The 20,117-nt window shown below is 38.3% G+C and overlaps 1 protein-coding gene across 2 annotated transcripts; it reads left to right on the plus strand.

Moving 5' to 3' along the window:
* The first annotated feature begins 1,399 nt into the window (after positions 1 to 1,399).
* spry4 (sprouty homolog 4 (Drosophila)) lies at positions 1,400 to 18,710 on the plus strand. 2 transcript variants are annotated; one of them, XM_044140453.1, is made up of 2 exons: positions 1,400 to 1,486; positions 16,170 to 18,710. In XM_044140453.1, the coding sequence occupies exon 2, from the start codon at positions 16,221 to 16,223 to the stop codon at positions 17,364 to 17,366; it is 1,146 nt and encodes a 381-aa protein (XP_043996388.1). In that variant the 5' UTR covers positions 1,400 to 1,486; positions 16,170 to 16,220; the 3' UTR covers positions 17,367 to 18,710. The 2 variants fall into 2 exon arrangements, with proteins under 2 accessions (XP_043996388.1, XP_043996387.1); XM_044140452.1 differs by lacking the exon at positions 1,400 to 1,486 and adding an exon at positions 13,746 to 14,038.
* Positions 18,711 to 20,117: the final 1,407 nt, after the last annotated feature.

Below are 20,117 nucleotides of genomic sequence, written 5' to 3' on the forward strand. Positions count from 1 at the left end.
CTATACTGGCCAGAATCACTTGTTGTTACAACTAAGAGTCTGTTGGAGTTTATCTCTATGAGACAAACAGCTTTTAGGGTCACTTTGGGAAAGAAAACTGAGGAAGTTGTATTATTTAATTGCTTAATATTCAGATTAAAGACAGAATTATTAGAAAAAGGGGGAAAAGAATATCAACAAAAATGTCAAAGTGACAGACAACCAATGGCTTGTGCAAATTAGAAGATTAATTTAACCTTAGAATAAGATTTCATAAAGAAACGTCTCTTTCTTGTGTGATAAAAACACCTTTTATATAGATTTTTTTGTGTTCTCTGCATAGCTTATTAAAAACAGGACATTTTTTAATGAAGGCCAGACCTTAGAAGTACACAACTGAAAGATGTACAACCAACAGATTCATCCACCTGAGCTGTGAATTCCTGCAGCTCCTCCAGCATTACACCCTTCTAAAAGAGTTTGCCATTGTAATGACACAACATACCAACAGTGCAATATAGTGAAAAATAAGCTTTAGAAAGTACAGAAAATGGATACATTGTTATTTACTTCCCTCCAAATACTGTAACAAAGGGCAAGACATCTGAACAACCCAACTTCCAAAATAACACCGTGAGCTGGAGGTGGCTGTCAGATTGTTAATGTAAAGAAATTGCAGAAAGGGTCAAAGCAAAGCTCTTTTAATCCAGTGTCAAAAAGGTGTGTGCACAAGTGTCTGTTCATAGAGAGTCTGTGTGTGGGAGGTGAAGGATGAGATGATGGCGGGGGGTTGTGGGGGATGGTGACTGGATGTGACACAACAGAGGATAGGCAGGGGGCAAGACAGCGGGTGGTTGGTGTGACCAGTGTGAAAGGTTAGGCTACTGTTAGCTGGGTGGAAGCTGTGGAGGAGACTGGAGCTGAAGTGAGGGTGTGACTGACACAAGGACAGAGACGGCTAGCAGGGGGCTTCGGGAGGTGACATGAGGGGAATAATGGGGACAGGATGCGGGTGTGTTCCTTTGACAAGTGTGTGTGTGCAACTTGGGGCAATGTGTGTTGTTTCAGGTGTCCGTTCACCCCCAAGCCAACCACCAGGCACAGGAGAGAAGGCCTGGCAGCTCATTAGCCTGATCAAAGACCTCACTTCTCCCTCAGATTTAACACACACACCACACGAGCACCCCCCCCCCCCCACACACACACACACACACACACACACACGCCCACACACACACAACAGACAGAGAAAGAGAGTCAGAGACTCGCAAAATGTGTTTACCTGGCAAATCCAGGTCTAATCTGTCTGATATGCAGGATGTGAAGATCAATTAAGGAAATGAAGGTGTGGTGATGAAAGGAGGGGTGGAGAAGCAAGAAAAAGGAAGGAGTTACTTAAATCTGTCTAACAAGTTTATCAGGTTAATTGGTTCACTGGGCAGGAGGAGTGTAACAACAACACTGTATTGTGAACATTGCTGCAGTGTTGGCATTACATAACATCAAGGTGAGTTCCAGGTTTTTAAATATAAATGTTACTAAAAAATGACAAAATTACAAAATTTTCTTGTGCAGCAATAAGTTGTCTAGTTTGCCCCATGAACAACTACAAATAACTGATTTGAACTGTTATGAATTTAGATCAAAATTGCTGGGTGCATGGTTACGATTGTTGCCCAAATGGAAAACCACTGAGTGTCCACGTTTGAACTTCCTGGCTGATGTTGCTTCAATATTCCTAGATAATGTTCTTTCCTTATGATGCCATCTATTTTATAAAGCACCAGCTCCTCCAGCCCATGTTTTAAGAGACTGTAATCAAGCTGTATGTAAACTTCTGAATGAATTAAAAGAAAGTCAAAAATATTTTTAGCTAATAGTAATAATTTAGGTAATTCCAATTAACTTAAAACAAAAACATTTGGCCTGATTTACCTGAAAAATATATGAATGTGTCAGTGTATGTACATAGTTTGAACTTTATTATCGCAGTGTTTTCCAGTTTTCAATGAGTCACCACATGTTGCTGCAGTCAGTAACCAGCTTCATCTATATTGATTTATCAGGTGACTCAGTTTTTGGATGAATTGATATCAGTTTTAGTAGAATATCTTCTGTCTCATTTCTCTCATCTTTTCTTGTTTCCTCCTCTTTAAGTCACTTTCTCTTCATCTTGTTTCCTCCCCAGTGATCATTTCATTCTCTTCTAAGCACTTTACTCTCACCTCTTTTCTAATTTCTGTTTATCTTTACCCCCCTTCTTATCTTTCTGATCAACCTTTTGTTCTCCCATCAAGTGCTCTCATCTTCCTTCTTTTCCTGTCCTATTTTCTTGCTTCTACTTGTTTTCGTGAGCTGAAGTTGCTGCTGAAGCTACCGTGACTTTCTAGATGTAAATACTGAGCTGTAAGATAATTGTGTTTGGAAAAGAGTCAGCACTGGGAGGGATTTCCTTTTCCCTACATCAGTTTCAAAATACTTGAAAGTACTGTTTTGTATCTATGTTGCATTTTTCTATTTGTCAATATCCAGGGAAATATTTCTAGTTGAGAAACCAAGTACAAAGTTTGATAGGTTCTGGGGAAAGGACTTGATTTCATAAAATAAATGGCACATATCCCAATTCTTCATAATGATTTAGAAATGTTGCCTTGCTAAAATGCATATGGTTTACTCAGATCAAACTGTTTCCAAATCTAAATCTTTTGTCATGTTCTGCAGTATCTATTTTACTAGTTAACTGTAAGTGAAGAAGGAATGTTTTCCAGGAACCAGTGTCATTTTCAGAACATATTTTATTCTTCCGTTTCCACTTCATTTACCAGAGTGAAAAAGAGCAGCAGCCATCTTGAATCTGAGCTTGGGTTTGAGCATTTGACTCACAGTTTCAGACAGTTCTAATGTGGTTTAAAAATAAAATAGAATTAAACAAAAAACATTTTTTTTCTAAAACTACTTCAGCCAGTCAGGAAATGACTTGTTGATGAGTTGTTAAATGTGGATTCAGACAAACTGATGCAGAAATTGTCTTACGATCACAGAAATCACATGTACATTAGTAGCTAAATGTACAGATTAATCTGAATGATTCTGGTCAACATCTTTGCTGTGTTAAAGGTTTTCTGTAAGTGACTCCACATTTAGACACATCACAGCAGAAAGAATAATTTGATGACTTCTGAATTCACAAATCTCTCTGATTTATAAAAAATTATGTTCTACTTATTTTTATGTTACTGTACACATGAGATGAACAACTGCAAAACAAAAGCAAAATGTTAGTTTTCATCAAGTTCCTCTAAAGTGGAAGATCCCCACTGGGAGAGAGGAGGAAAGAGGAGCTCCGGTGGAAGTTAACCTTTGACCTCTCTTCAGAGGAGCGACAGGACCCCGACTGCACTTTGACCTCCAGGGACTAACCAGTCGCTGAAGCATGGCCTGCCTTTTTAGGCAGGGCCATATTTCTCCAAACCATTTCTCACATTCTGGGCATTCCAGGAGTCACTGCAGACATATCTCCCACAGGAAAATCAATACACAAAGAGATTAAAATGAAACAGCTAGTTATGTGACCTTACAGAGAAAATGAGGACTTTATTCTCTACTTCATTACACTTATGATGAAAGTGGAAGTGCACCCTCTTTCAATTCTACTTTTAAATATCTGATTACCAGTTTCTGAATTTGTTTAAATCTGAACTCAAATATGCAAAAGCAAACTGCTTGTTTAATAAACTCAGTGGAAAAGAAAATGTTTAACAGTTCTCTGAAGATCTCATCACAGGATTTCAAGAGCGAGACTTTGACTAGACCTTTAAGACAGCTTGATGTTTTGACGTCTTTATGGCGGCATGGGCATGACATCACCACTGATGTTTGGATTTAGGTAATAATAAAAGATGTAATCCAACGACCATTCAAGAACATTATTTCAAGGAAAATGCTTGTCACCCCAAAGTAATGCACAGTTCCAGTGTTTAAAAACTAACTTTGACAGAAATGCACAGGGTCTGCTAATGGAAGAGCAGCTGTGTACAAATTAATTCTTGCAGATTTTAATGAACCAAATCAAAGTTGGATTGAACAATGAAACTAGATTCTTCAACAGTGATGTGACAGAGTGATGAAGTCCAATAGAAAATGAACAAGTTAAATTTTACTTTAACCTGCTAACTTCAGGTTGTTGCTAAGCCTCATTTTTCAGACACAGAAAATTTCACTGTTTTGCCAAAACTTTATGTAGAATTGAAGTGATAATGACACTTTGTTAATGTACAGGTGAAGGCATAAGGCATTATCTACATTTATCATATATTTTTGGTTCTTTTAGACGGGAACATTAGAACATCTTTTTTCCTCTGTTAATGGAAAAGATTATTTTAGACTTTGAAGACAGATCTATTTATTCTAGGCTATATTTTTCCTGTGATACATTTGATACCAACTGTTACAAACATCCCTAACATTTTGACTAAATTTGAAAGGCAAAACTGACAATGTCTGTGAGTCTGCTTATTTTGGCACATTCTTGTCTTTAAATATGAGTGGTGTGTGTCTTGTGGGATGTCTGGTGAGAGCAGAACCCCATTTTGGTTGTTCTTTGCTATTTTTAAACTTTTCCATGTGACTTCTTGTGTATGTTTTCCAATAAGGAGACCAAGAATAGATCCAGATCCTCTGTGTGTGTGTGTGTGGGTGTGGGTGTGTGCGGGTGGGTGTGTGTGTGTGTGTGTGTGTGTGTGTGTGTGTGTGTGTGTGTTTATTAGCACACTAGCTTTTAATTGCACTCCTGGTTCTGCTTTGTGTGATCCATTTCCATTCTGTGGTGCTGGATAAGTTTAGATCCAACACCCACACCTATACATGCACACAGTCTGAACGCCGACCCAGACAGGACCAAACCAGGCTGCACACTAATTACATGCCTGAAATTAGACATAATATTGGCCAACTGGTTGACAGTGGAAACGATAATGGAGTGCCAACTTAGGGTTATGTGTTTTCATATGTGCAATTTTTGATATTATTAAGTATGTTATTAGTGTTTTTGAATAACCTAATGATCGGTTTTGTGCATTATTGTGCATAATTAGTCAAATAGCTAAACAACAAAGTCATGGAGAGGAATTAAAAATTGGAAAAAAATCATATTGTCCTCAGGACCAGAGGAACAATTTAGTCTCTGGTTAGAGCTGCAAAAATCTCCCCAGAATATATTATCTGCTGTATAGTTAAAAGAAAGGGCTTGCCAGCATTATATTTAAAACTGTCACGGTTCAGAATTGGCTTCTTCAGGACTGAAAATCCATAAATATAGGAGTGGAAGTCTGACGCAGTCTGTTGTGGCAAGGAGACGTGGAAAGGTTTTTTTTTTTTTATTTTAGTCCACAATGAAAAGACGCTAACTGTTGAAATACATACAGACATGTGGTTTAAGTAAAAGTGTTTACATTGAGAAACTGCCTTAGAGAGCAGATGTTGACATCAAAAGATGTTTCAATAGAATTATGAAAAGTTTAACATTCAGTTATATTATACCTCTTCAACAGTAAGAAAAATCCCCAAACAGGTTGAATATTTGGTGATTCTTTCCCCTCATGTTTAGTTTATTTATTAACTACTTGTTTTAATTGTGCAGGGTATAGCTTAGTAGCAATTATATTCACATGACGATGCAAGTGAATGTATGAAAAAGTCAGAATATGAATCTAAATACAAGTGAATAAAAACACTTACAAACTTGCTGTGTGTAGACAATATATGATTTGTAAATTTTACTTTAGCTTGCTAACAGCTGGATGTCAGCAAGTTACTGTAAAAGACTTATTCTCATTTACAGTATTAAATTAGTTTAATATACAAAAGAAAAATCCTTACTGTAAGTCACTTACTGTATAATTACTGGATTTTGAATATATTTATAGAGCTTAAGCTCAATTAAGTTAAAATATGTGAATACAATTTGAACTTAAAGCCTGGTAATCTTTAGGAACACAGTAAAAGACAAAGGCAGTTCCTTTGTCTCTGCTGGGTCACTGAGTTGTTTGATGGAAATGATCTAGTGCGATCTTAAACACAAGGATCCTGGAGGGTTGATTTGGTTTAAAAGACTGATTTAAATTTTATTGGGTTTGTCATTACAAGAAATTTCCTTTGAGGTCCATCATCTTTTCTCTCTTTTCCCTTCTTACTCTTGAAAAAGTGTTACTTCCATTGAACTTCTTCACATTTTGTTTTTTTTTATACTTACTAATTCTAATGCATTTTTTGCAATAGATCATACATTAGGGATTTTTACAAGGAAAAGCAAGATGATTATTTTCTTTTACAGATGAAAATCTGTGTGCCATTCTGACTGAATCCACATTATTGGAAAAGTTGATCTGAGCACCTCATGTAGTTCATTCTGTTTTAATTTCACAAACTATCTCTGTAAGGCTCAACATGGCCAGTTGTGTGTGTGTGTGTGCGTGTGTGTGTGTGTGCATGTGGACCACAGAAACGTCTTTATTACGTCCTAAAATTTAAGACTGGGCCAACTCTCTTCACAGCATATGTGCACATAAAGGAAACTGGACTCGAGTGGCAAATGAATGTCATGATGATTTTAGCCTTCTGTATTCAAGATCCTCTGAACGCTATACTTAAGGAGTAGCTAACAGTGTTGTCTTTGTCTGACAATCCTTGTTTAAATGATGATGCTGCAGCCTTTACTAAACTTAATGACATGGTTTTATTGATCACTGCTGGGAAGTCAAAGCTTTTTTTTGTTGACTTCAGGAAGTTCACGGGTCAGGGTCGGCAACAGATCAGCATTATTTTAGCTGACACGATTTAGAGTGGCAATCAGCCAGGAAATGTTTGTCAATATAAACACCAAGTCTCACATTTCTGTTTTTAAAATCTCTAAGTAGAATTATAAATATCAAAATTTGGAATCCTTATTGTTTCATGGGAGTCAAAAGAAAAATAATGATGATGTAGATTGCAAGAATTTTTTTTCCCACTTGAACCAACTGACTAAAACTAGAATAAATTCAAGGCTCGTGGAAAAATTGCACATGTTAGTTAAAATGTCATTTAAAGAGCACAAAATTAATCTCATTAAATGATAACTATAATATAAAATTTCATTAAATAAACATAGATTAAGATATACAGCTAAAATCAAACATTTACACTCCTGTTCCTATTCTGAGGTTAAAGTCAGACCAAACTTGTTTTGTTCTCGATCAGCTAAATTAACAAAAAAATATATATTTCTGTATGTATGAGATTTATTTATGAATGTCTTCAAAATCTGAAATTTACATACATTTCCATAGCTAGCTTTGCCTTTGACCTGTCAAACCTTTTGGGTTTCTTTCAATTAGCTTCTCACAATGGTTTGCTGGAGTTCTGGCTCATTCCTCCTGACAGAACTGGCATAAGTGAGTCACGATTGTAGGCCTTCTCGCTTATACACACCTTTTTGGGTTTGCCTGCAAATTCTCTACAGGATTTAGATGAGGACCTTGTGATGACACTATTTAAAGAAAAGTGAAGAAAATGTGGGTTAAAAGCAGCTGATATCATCATGACATTATGTAACAATAACATTCCACAGCTGTATTTGTTTTAACAGCTGAAATGGACAGACCGCTCAAGTTATCACTGCAGAATCAGAGCTATGAAAACCCATTTCCTTTTACTTTCCTTTGACATAGAAAATAACGGTTATGCAAAGCTACTAAACCCATCCAATCAGATCTAAGGATCTAATTAAAAATACTTCTAAAACCAGATTTTTGTTTTTCTTTTTACTTAAACTGCCTCTGAGGAAACTAGGAACCTTTTTATAACAGCTGTTGGAGAGTTTAAATCTTTTCCTTTTGAAATTACTGACTTTTCCAAAATGTTCTGCCAAAAACACGTGGCTCCCACTAATATATTCTTACATATGTGGTGTATTTTTTAAATCTAAATGGATTAGAAGGTAAACTGGACTGAAAAAATAACTTGATATGGTGCTAACACTGATTTCACAAGAAATAAGGAAAGTAAAAGTTCAGATAAAGGAGATTACAGAAATCCTTTAAAACTCAGATTTTATTTTTTTTAAGAGCGAAAAAAAAAAAGTGAGATGCTGTAAACAAACAACCTGTTGCTGTAAAACTCCTCTGTGAAGTTTCATTTTATCTTTATCTTTTTTTTTCACAGGATTCTTTTTCACTAAATCAGTTAGATCTAATGTATCATATTATGGTGCCATAAGTGCAGGCCAAAGCCATCAAAACTCTTTATTTTGATGGATGAGGACACACAGACTCACACGGTCACACAGACGACCCCCTTCCTCCTCCTCTCACAACAAATTTCTTCTGGCTCCAAAGCATAAACACACGACCTGGTCAGGCAGCGAGGAAGGAAGTCTGTATTCGAAGAGTGGAGCTGCCTGGCATCATGGTCAAGTTCTGCATCTCACTATAGTCTTTTTTGTCCTCTTGGAGGTTAAACTGTATTTGTTAATTTTGTTATCACTGGTTGTGATGTTGATGATGGATGCTGCTGATTTATTATAACATATCCACCCGGCTGCATCAAAAGTGGATCAAATACTATTTTTCCCCAATATAATGCTTTTTTTATTCATTTATGTTATTAATTTTTTGTGACTTTTGTGACTATACATACACTTTTTGTAATCATAATATCCAGTACATCCATTATTTCAACTAACATTATGCAACTTGCGTCTGACTTTTTAAAAAAATTCTCCAAATTGTTCCACAAATTCATCTTTGCACATCCTTCTTATCATTGCCTATACTCACACACTCACACGCACACTCTCATTTAACTATCATACAGTTCGTGAACACACACCTGCTTGTTATACAACATCTTCATCTTCCACTTCCTTCAGAAAACAGAAAACATCTCCCAGACTCCTCACACCCTGTTCATCATCTCTCTGAGCTTCTTCCTTGTTTCCGGTCACAGATGTTAAAAGATGTTAAAAAGTGCTCAACACCAGGCTCTTTAAACAAGGTAGATGTCACTCAAACAATGGCATTTATTCAATTTCGGTTTATCTTTGTTTACAAATCTGCTGCCTCTTTAACCGGATAGTGATTCTATTTTATGTTTCATTTATTTTTATGTTTGCAGAATGTTTTCTTTAGTCTAATGTTATGGCAACAGATCCAATATCTGTCATTCCTTAAACACTGGAAGTAAAGGATGCGTGCAAACCGTGAAGTTAAACAAAAAATTATTTATCTGTAAAAAATAGCAAAAAAAATGCAAATACATAAATGACGATACATCAGTTTTATAATTCCTCTTTTTCCTTTTCCAAAACAGCTTACACGTCAAAAACTGTATTGCTCTGTGTCTAGGTAATCCGTCAATAGTTTCTCTAATACAATATATGGCTTGACAGGAAGCAAACCTTTCAAAATAAAACTAAATTTCACAATAAAAATAGTCTGAACAAATATCAGTCTTCTTACTAAATATACTAAAATAAAAAACAAACATATAACTTGAATATTTCCTATTTATGGCTCTAACATCTAATCTGGAGTTAACATTCACTTTGTTTAGTTATCTTTTTGTTCACATAATATCTTGGCACGTTAAAATATATTGTCTCTGTATGTGTACACGTGACAGATTTATTTTAGATTATGTTCTTTATCATCATGATTTTTATTCAGCTAGCTGAATAAAAATCATGATGTATGTCCATAAAATCACAATGAAAAAGAATCTTGGATTTTGCTCTACTGTACATTCTGTGGTGTTTTTCTGCCTCATAGTTTTACAGTAATCTAGGTTTTATGTTACAGTTGTGACTTAGTTTATTCTTGAGATTGTATTTTCTTAGTACGACAGGAAGCACACAGACTTGCTAACCCGCCATGAGATGCATTTTAAAAGCTCTAAATTAAAAAGAAAAACAAGATCAGGCACTGGAAGTGTCCTACACACATGCTAATTGGTGAGAAATGTGTATTGTGAAGCAACAAGGGAGGAGGAGAAATGATGGGCTTACCTGCAAAAGAAAGCTTTTGATAAGCTGTCACTGTCATTTACATTTTCACCCTGTGCTCACACATGATTAAACTCACTGACTGAACCGTTATCAGCCTTTCTTGGGTTTTTAGCTGTTTGAAAGAATCAAAAATAAAAATAATAGATAAAATAAAAGATGGAAAAGCCCAGACACCAAAACTACTATCTAGTATCTAGCTGTTTACAGTTAGTGTGACATTTGTAGAATTGGTATTTTCTAAAAAACCAAGAAAAAAAGAGTTCCCCTCAAAAAGATATTTTTAAGGTCAAATATGAAAAGTTTTCTAAAATAATTTTGTCACATTTATTTTGATGAGAGAAATGCAATTTATTGGTAGATTCATCAATCTGTTTCGGAGCCAGATGGGGCTGTCCATTACAATCGGAGCCTCACAGCAGTAGCCAGCAGATGTGGCTGCGGGTGAGGCTGGGAGGAAGGACTCCAGAGAGAGGGAGAGAGAGCTGGACCTTCCCTTCTGTGTGTGTCTACCCAGATGATCACACCGCTGAGAAATCTACAATCCAACAAGCACTTCATTTTGGCCGTGCCTGCGAGCCACACAGCTGCAAAAGAAAATCTGAACGTATCCACAGTACATCTTTGTGCATCTCTGAACATCTGTGTGTCAGGAGACAGAAAGAAAAATGGAGAGAGAAATGTGAAAGGATGATAGATAGGAGGCCGGGGAGGATTGGGGGGGTTGGTAATACGACAGTTTATTTTCTTACAGTGCATCTTCTCAAATATTTTTGGTTGTTAGTGATTGAACATTTTTCTATTAGCAGTTCAGTCCCAGATCCAGCTGTTTTCCAATGTAATAATGTGTAAAGTAGGCTTACCATGGTTCACAATATTACCACAGGTTGTAAGACACATTTTCATAAAGTATAAAGAAAACATGCAAAATGGCCTTTTATTTTTCCACAGTGTAATTTTTTTATGTGTGTGCTGGGAACAACTATTACAAAGTCACATTTTATTTAACTTTTATATCGCAGCAGTAAACAACAGAAAACACACAATCTAAAGTGAAGGACAACAACTTTCCCAGATGAAATCATAAAGTTCAGAACAAAACCCTGCAGAAGGTACAGTATTTCACACTTCTATGATAAAGTTACATTTACAGCATAACAGCACATGACACATAGCAGGAAACATTAATTATTATATAATTAGGTGCTTAATAATAATCTAAATTGGAGCTATACCTCTGCAATGCCGCAAATTGCATTCATCCCAAAAATTATCTCTAAGAAAAAAGTTACCACTATTGACCTATGGTAAATATCCCACTTTTTTAAGCACAGTTCATGAAAGTCTAAAACTGCTACTTTTATAACTTCCAGTTTCAGCAAGATATGTTGCAGTGACATCAATAGGTTATGTATAAAAAAGGAGCAAAAGCTGACAGTCAAAATTTAGCTGTTAATTTCTATACTCCCCAAAAAGAGAGATAGTAGTGAAATAAAAAAGACAATTTTCTTTGCTGCAGAAGCATCCAATTTTTTTATTAACTTTTTTTCCTTTTGCTTTCCGTTTGGTTTTATTTTCTTGAATTGACTTTGAAACATTGCAGTCATTTGTTGTGTTTTGCATCTCTAACTACATATTTTCAGTTTACTGATTCATACAAATAATTTCCTTTGGGCATATGTAACAACTTTTGAAGCTGTACTAACACTTTAAAGTATAACAAAAGTCTGTATAGACAATGATGCCTTGCACACCCAGTGGCCGACAATTCAACTGAATAACCATGACAAGTTATTCAAAATATTAGTCGCTCCAATAACTGTAAAAAAGAAAAGAAAAACAACAGCAGGTTGTGCAGCTCATATTTACACCCTTGGAATGCGTTCCCATCTTAGACCTGAAAATGTTGTTTATGAACATACTATGAAGCATGGCAGTGGCAGTATTGTGCTTTGAGGCTGTTTTTCTTTTCCAGGGTGGAGGAAAACCTGTTAGAGGTGATGTGGAAAAATTACAATAAGGTCACACCTGCTAGTTGTATTGCTACGTGTTTATTGTAAATTCCTGTATAGTCCCACCAAGATAAAGCTATTTGGGTTACATGTACAAGGTTGGATGTTGTTTTTCACTGCATGGGAACCAGTCTGTTCCCATGCTTTGAATCCCTTATCGCTTTCGTATAAAACTCATGTGTTGTCTCTGCATGGCAGAGCTTTTCATCCAGACTTGCTTCATTATTGATTGTCCTACAAGCTCTCTGAGTTGTGCACAATTCATGAATAAACCTGATTGAATGATTTTACCTGAACAGTGCTTGGAAACAACAGAGGCCAAAAGGCTTTGAGTCTTGGGTGGAGGTTTGGATGGAGGTGTCAGTGAACATACAGTCTGAAATGTGCAAAGTCAGTATAGGGACATAGCCCAGAAACACTGCAGTGAAACCTTTCTACAAACTACTCCATCAGGAATAGTTTGTTTGAATGCAGATATATATATATATATATATATATATATATATATATATATATATATATATATATAGATATATATATATATATATATATATATATATATATATATATATATATATATATATATATATATCGTCTGGTGGATGAGCTTCCACTTCATCCTCCACTTTAAATTTTACTTTCATTTGGCATTCCATCCAGTCTGAAACTGGAATAATTTTCATTCCTTCCTTTTTTTTCTTCCCTTATCTTCACCCCGGCTTTGTTCAAAAACAATAATCCCAATTTGGCGGTGTGGTGGCTACCATGACGATGCGTGCAAACGGATAATGGGGCAACTGTTAACCTTTGACTGGTTAAAAGCCCCAAGCTGAGTGGGAGAGGGGGCGAGAAGGGGGCTAGGGACACACACACACAGAGACACACATTATGTCACAGAGAGAAAGGAAATTCACACTCATTTCCTCCGTGTGGTTTCGGTACAAATCAACAGCATCCTGTCCTTTTGTGAATCCTGCCTGCCCTCACGCTGGTTTGCGTTTCACACACACACACAGACGCGCGCACGCACACACACACTCTTCTCACCACCGCCTGTTTTTTTACACTACAGTGGAAGCTGTATAGTCATACCTCACATTGTTGCAGAGGAAGGAAGGACACGTCCTTGCTCGCAATAAATGGCTTTAGATAGAACAGGAACCCATGAGGGGAGCGGCTATTATTCGGGCTAATCCAGTTTAGCCATGTGGCCTCTGGCATCTTCACAAACTTGTCAATAAAATGTGTCTTAAAATTGAACAACCACCTTCAGATGTTCTGTTTTTCACTTAAAAACTGACTTCTAATGATTCTGATAAATATTCGGAAAAACATATTTTCGGCCACTCAATTTACGTCTACTTACACTTACAATTACCCGCTGGTAATAAATATTATTGAATTCATCTTTATTTTGACGTTTTTTAAAGCATGATGATTAATTTGAAACTCGAACCTATATGTAAATCAGGAATGACATTGTCCTTGTGACCAAAGAAAGCCCCCACCCCTCTTTTTTCTCCACACACAAACGCACACGCCTCATTCGCCATTTCTTCCCATTCATAAAAATCCGGGCTTGGCGCGTGCGCAGTGCAATTCGGTGTCCTCCCCATTCATAAAAATGTAACCTCCGCATTTCAAGCCCTCCCCGACTCGCTCTTCCCTCCCATTCAGAAAAAATAAATGAAAAAACGGAGGCATCTGCACAGCGCCGTCCCCCTTTTTCCTCTCCTCTACCCTCCCATTCATAAAAACTCACTTCCCTCCCCCTCGGTGGTTGCAACATCATATCCACAGCTCTGCGTCCTCGATCTCAGTCGCCTTTTTAATGCACCAAGCCAGCAGAGAGAAAAGCGCTGAAAGAGCCGCTCGCCTTTCCTTTTGGAGTTAACGTCTTTGGAAATACTTAACGCACCACCCGCCATCAATCTCCGAGTGGACTATAGAGAGACCTGCGCGCGAACGTCGAGCGTAAGGAAGAGATGAGAATTGCGTCCTGATACCCACGGTAAGTGATGTTTTCTCTGTGTTACATGTTTAGAAGTCGTGATGCAGCGATACCAAAGCCTGGCTTGTTTCAGATCCATTACTCTAACTTAGCTACCTCAGTCCGTCGGATCCTGTATAAGGTACAGGCGCGACATGGTTCTCCTGAGTAACGTCCTTTTTTCCTTTTTTTTTTTTTTTTTTTTTTTAAAGAAACTGACTCAGAGCCTGTGTTTGCGTGTTTAAGTCAATATTTAACCACCGGTTTTAGGAGCAAACGCGAGATTAAGGCGAAGGAGAGAGAGGGAAGCGAATAACGTGCAGATGTGCACTTCTGCATCTATCACGATTATGACGTCTTTTAAATTTGCTAAATTTTCGCTCCGTGTTTAAAAATGAGGCTTCGTGTTCAGTCGCGTCTGTCCTTTTCGCTCTGCAGAGAGCACCACGTCGCTTAAGTCCTTTTTCAATCACCCTTTTCACCTTCGTTTCACGTTACGCGTCTGATAATTCATTTATTATTATTGTGTATTATTATATTACTTTATTAAAAATTTTGAATAGCAGCGTCCGCATTTGTTGCTTGGGGTATGTGCGATTGTGGAACACAGTGATCAGCTTTCTTTAAAACCTCTATAATTTTTAAATTATTTGCAAAATAAGATTGAAAACACCGAGTACTTAAAAGCAATAAGTACGCTATTTGAGTACACCGAACGGCCGCCTCCGGTTTTATGACTCAGTCCATTCACATTTCCAAGGGAGCAACGCGCGCACACACAAACACACACACGCACACACACACACAGACACATTCACAAACACGTACGCACTTGCACACGCATAGTTCCGGCTTGGAGCTCATAATGGTCTAGATTTTTGACTATCACAAGCGCTTGCGCCTTTGCCAGCAATGTCGCAACAGGTTTCACAACAAGCCAGGCTTTTTTTTCAGACCCTTTAGAGGGAGGCGAATAACATGATCTGGGGTACAGCCACAGGAGCATAACAGTGTGAAGTAATGACATTTTCTGATGAAAACGGTAGATCAGAGTGCCAACATTATATGACTGACATAATAACAGGCAGCAGTGATGTAGGTTAGTGCAAATCGTGCTTGCTCTTGCTCTATTTCTACTTCACTTCCATCAGTTATCAGTGGGGGTCTACCTGACGTGCAGCACTCATGGAGGAAATGGATGCAGCTGATTTCACTGAGCATAAATGGAGCGCACTGATTCATCACTCTTATGCTGCCTGCAGCACAGCAGGTCCCATTCATAAAAACACCTGCTGGTTCATAAAATCAGCCCCATTCACAAATTCCGAGACTGATTATTTTCTCTGATTTGGATTTGTGGTTGTAAAGTGTGCTAAGGAATTACATCACTACATTACGAAAGCTGAAGGAGTTATTGATAAGCGGATCTACACAACTTAAATTCTTGCCTTCAGTTCTGCTTCCCTGGCAAGTTTCTAATTTCTTCTCCTCCCTGCCTTGTTTTGCATCTTTGAGTCTTTTGCATGCAAGTCCTGCTCTGTGGTGCTCTCTGCTTTTTTGTTAGAGAGAGGACGAGAGTCCAACTTCTATTGTGCTAATGTCAAAGTTAGAAGACATGGGGTTCAGACTAAAGGTCCTTTGGGTACCCATTTTAAAAATCACCATAGGTTGCAAGCTTAACAACCAGAAAATGTTATATAATAAAATCTTAAGAATATTTCTAGCTGCAGTTGTTCTGTTTTAAGTAAACAAATTGCAACTTGTATGACAAATGTCTTGTATACATAAAACCTAGGGGGTAAATCAGAGGCTACTGATTCACTTTGACATAGCATCCTGATCAGACACCATTATTGAGTGTAAAGAAGTTGCACAAAGGTAAAAAAATAAACTTTACTTCAATACTTTGATCATTTTTTTCCATAAAATAATAACATATTTGATTTTCAGCAACCCTATGGGAGGTTGCATTGAAGAGCATAATAGTCATCAATCCAACTTTTGTCAACTGTTATCTTTGTAGATTTGAGACATTACATCACCTCTTGTATAAAATACTTACCTATTCCTTATAAGTTTCAGTGTGAATAAATAGTATCATGGAAGCCCTTGTTGCTTGTTTTAACAGAATCTCTTGTATCTGTTTTTGCAGTATCACTAAATGCTGCTTTAATGTGAAGACGTGCAAGGCACCAGCCGACACATGGAGTCCAGGGTTCCCCACCACATTCCCGGAGTGTCTTCTTCCCTTATCTCTCAGCCTTTGCTGGACAGTCGAGTGCCCTATGGTCGTCTTCAGCATCCTCTCACCATTTATCCCATTGACCAGATAAAGTCATCACATGTGGAGAATGACTACATCGACAGTCCAGCTGTTGTAGCTCAGCAGCCTGTGAGCCAGAAGTCTGCAAACCGAAGAATCACCTGGCTTGGTCAGAATCAGGAGGCCTTCCTTGGGGCCAACCATAATCATCACCACAATCACCAACATCAGCTCCATCAGAATGGCCGGTGTGAGCCTCACCCTCACCCGGACACCACCACCCACCCCTGGATTTCCTTCAGTGGCAGGCCCAGTTCTATTAGCAGCAGCAGCAGTACCTCTTCCGATCAGCGGCTGTTGGACCATGCAGCACCGACGCCGACGGTGGATCACCACCCAAACTCAAACCATCACCAGGGCCCCATCAACACCATCACAACCCGAACTCCTGGTTGTTTCTCTTCCTCTGAATCTAAAGTCCTGACCTCTTCTTCCTCTGCTTCCTCCTGCTCCTCTTCCTCAAAATCACTTGACCTCAAGTCTGCAAAGGTTCCTGCTGGAGGTGTGTGCTCCACTGGGGTTCAACAAGGACTGGTGCTTATCCCTTCCTCTCCAACCGAAAAGAAGCACCTGTTTGTCTGTGAGCACTGTGGGAAGTGTCGATGCACTGAGTGCACGCTCCCCCGAGCCTTACCCTCCTGTTGGGTCTGCAACCAGGAGTGCCTGTGCTCGGCTCAGAGCCTGGTGGACACAGCCACCTGCATGTGCCTAGTCAAAGGGATCTTCTACCACTGCACCGAGGACGAGGACGACGAGGGCTCCTGTGCCGACAAGCCCTGCTCATGTTCACAAGCCAACTGCTGTGCACGCTGGTCTTTTATGGCCGCCCTCTCTGTCGTCTTGCCATGCCTAATCTGCTACCTACCAGCTACGGGACTGGCCAAGCTGGGACAGAAGTGTTATGACAATATTAGCAGGCCTGGCTGTCGCTGCAAGAACACGCAGGCTGGCATGAGCATCCCTGTCAGTAAAAATGGAGGGGTGGAAGCAAACGTTGGGACAGAAAAGCAGCAGCAGGGGTCATGATAGTGGACTCAACTAGCTGGCTGTGGCCTTGCAAGAAAATGGACAGGACCCCACTTGTTTGGTTAATATGGACTGGACAAGGCAACACAATCCCATTAAACCATCATATTTATCTGCTGGAACATGACTATTAAAACAATGGTACTTAAACGGTTTCTTGACCTATGTTTGATAGCATGGATGATTAAAATGGGCCATTTAAAAGTGGAACAGCTAACAGGTTTGGTGAGAGATTTGTTTTCATGTTCTATAACGGTGATGATAAGAAGAGACCAGATTGTGTGGCCTTGTGTCTGGGTTTTAAAGAAAATGGCTGAAGGCACAAAGTCATACCTCTCTGCTGCTCAATATTTTCCAGCTATTTTTTGTAATGCCAAGTAAACAGAAACTGGTTGCTGATCCTACGATTTCAAAAGGTATTCAACCCCAGCCATCTAGAAAAGCACAGTCCAGTGTAAATCAGGAAAGCAAGTGGTTAACTGCTGAATACTGTGGCTTTTATGATGGGCCATTACAAGAAACAACTTCCTCTCAAAAGTGATTTTCACCATCTTTTAATTTAGCAGTTATGCTAAACGAGGCTAGCTTGGTAACATTTATCTCTAGATTGTTATTTGAACAGGGGGATCTGTGAAAACAACCCTAATATAACAGTAATTTTCCATATTTTTTCATATTTTTGTGTGCTACAAGTGAGAAATAATCAATTTACAATTGTTTTTTTATTCATTTTATGGCTGGTAACGCTTAGACCTTCTGAAATATTTTGAATGCTGTTCACTGCTCCACCTCAGATGTAATGCATGTCACGATCTGCATGCTCTAGTCTAATGGTTAACCACCGTGCTAGAAGTGGATTTGTGGTAGAGAAACGTAAAAAAAGAAAAAAAAAAGATTTAAAAGGAAAAAAACAACCAACCTTCTCAGGGATTGTTATACAATAATCTCCTCTTGAACTTGGCCTACTGCATGTTGAATTTTAAAACTGCCTACAAGAGCCTGGTCTGCTTCCTCTTTGCACAAAAACGGCAAAGAAAACATTTAAGAGGCGAAAGAGGCAATAGTGAATAATTTAAAACATGCAAGCTAAGTCAGAGGCAAACGGGCCATAGAACTTTTTTTTCCAAAGGAGAGAGATGCAGGTGAAGAGGGTCAAGCTGAAGGTAAAGATGAAGAGGAAAGGATTAGAAAAAGTTATTGTGTTTGTATCCAGTCAGCCTTTGTCAATATCAAACCTGCCACTTGCACAACTTGTTTTTAGGACCCCTCTTAAAGGATGTACTAAAGCACAGTATTAACCATCTAAGCAATCTTGTATTACTTTGGCCTTCACTACATTTACTACACACACACACACACACATCCACCCATCCACCTCTACGCACATCTGTGTCTTCATTAAAGTCAAATCAGTATGCTGCATAGCTGATTGTGTGAAATAGTCTCTCTTTTACTATTCTATTTTTGTGAATTGCATGATGTTCTTAGGAATTTGCCAAAGGATGCTATTATACAGTAGCATGTTTTCACAGTCTAAGTGACCACAGTTGTTATGATGCCCTTTTGCCAAATAGTTAACAGTGGCAGGTTGTTAAAGGTGAATTGCCCTTTAATACAGGTGGTTGTTTCTCTTTGGCATCATGGCATATTTGCTTTGTGACTCCATAACCCACAAGTTGGACCCTTACCTTCCACTAGGGTACCTAACTTTGCTCATACTTGTATTTGGCTTTTTGCACAAAGCTAATATCATTCAAAAAAATAGGAGAGCAGAAAAATCTACATGTGGTCCTTGGTATTGAATGTACGAGGCAACATTTCAAAAAACCTAGCAATTCAGTCTGAGATAGGTGCCAAAACTGAGAGCGAATGTGTGCCTGGGGGGAGGTGGGGCAGCAAAAATCACAAATGTTTTGACTATATATTTAGTAATAGAGCTATGAAGGTGAAATGTTATTTGCTGTAAATAGTTTCACAACATTTGTGTTCTTTAGAAGAGACTTTTAAATGTCCTCGGAAGATTGCATGGTACATTATAACCACAATTCAGTACAAACTATATAGAGACTATATTAGATATATATTTTGAGGGTAAGAATAAGATGTTTTTGAAGAAAATGAGTGCAGTAGAAGGAGGCTTCGAGAAACAAAACGACTTTATACCACTTGCACTTGATTTAGAAAAGTGTGCCCGGCAATAATAAAGAAGAAGAAAAAAAAGTCTCCTGCTGATTATGCTATCCATGGCTCATTAGCAGTCGAGAGGCTAAGCTAATTCCCTCTCCGAGTCCTAAAGACATTGGATTCATTGAATCCACACTGCGGACACAGTCTACCCTGATCAACCCGTTCTCTGCTCCTTTTTTCATTCATGCATTTCTTCCTTCCTTTCTTCCATGGGAAATAGTCCAACAAACACTCTTGGCCTGCCTTGATTGACAAACACAGCTGCTGTTCATAAACTTGTCATACCACAGAGACAGAAGAGACACACGTCTGATACTCTCACCCCTCTTGCTTTCTTGATGTTTTTTACCCTCTTGTCACCTTTGTTTTTACTTGGAGTTGTGTTGATCTTTATCACCGGTTGGACCTCTTTCTTTTCAACAACTGCTGCCTTTCTTTGTAGATCTTTTTACTATTATGTGCTCAATGGCCTGTTCAAGGGGTGAAAAAAATCACCAACAACTATGTTGAATCTGTAGTTTATTTTGAGTTCTACATACCACTGTCACCTGGTTTATATTTTTC

The sequence above is a fragment of the Gambusia affinis genome, linkage group LG15 (genome assembly GCF_019740435.1).
Source record: "Gambusia affinis linkage group LG15, SWU_Gaff_1.0, whole genome shotgun sequence".
Classification (NCBI taxonomy): Eukaryota; Metazoa; Chordata; class Actinopteri; order Cyprinodontiformes; family Poeciliidae; genus Gambusia; species Gambusia affinis.

Bases quoted from the DNA above. Each gene is read 5' to 3' on its own strand.
- spry4 (XM_044140453.1), top strand. From the start codon at position 16,221: ATGGAGTCCAGGGTTCCCCACCACATTCCCGGAGTGTCTTCTTCCCTT.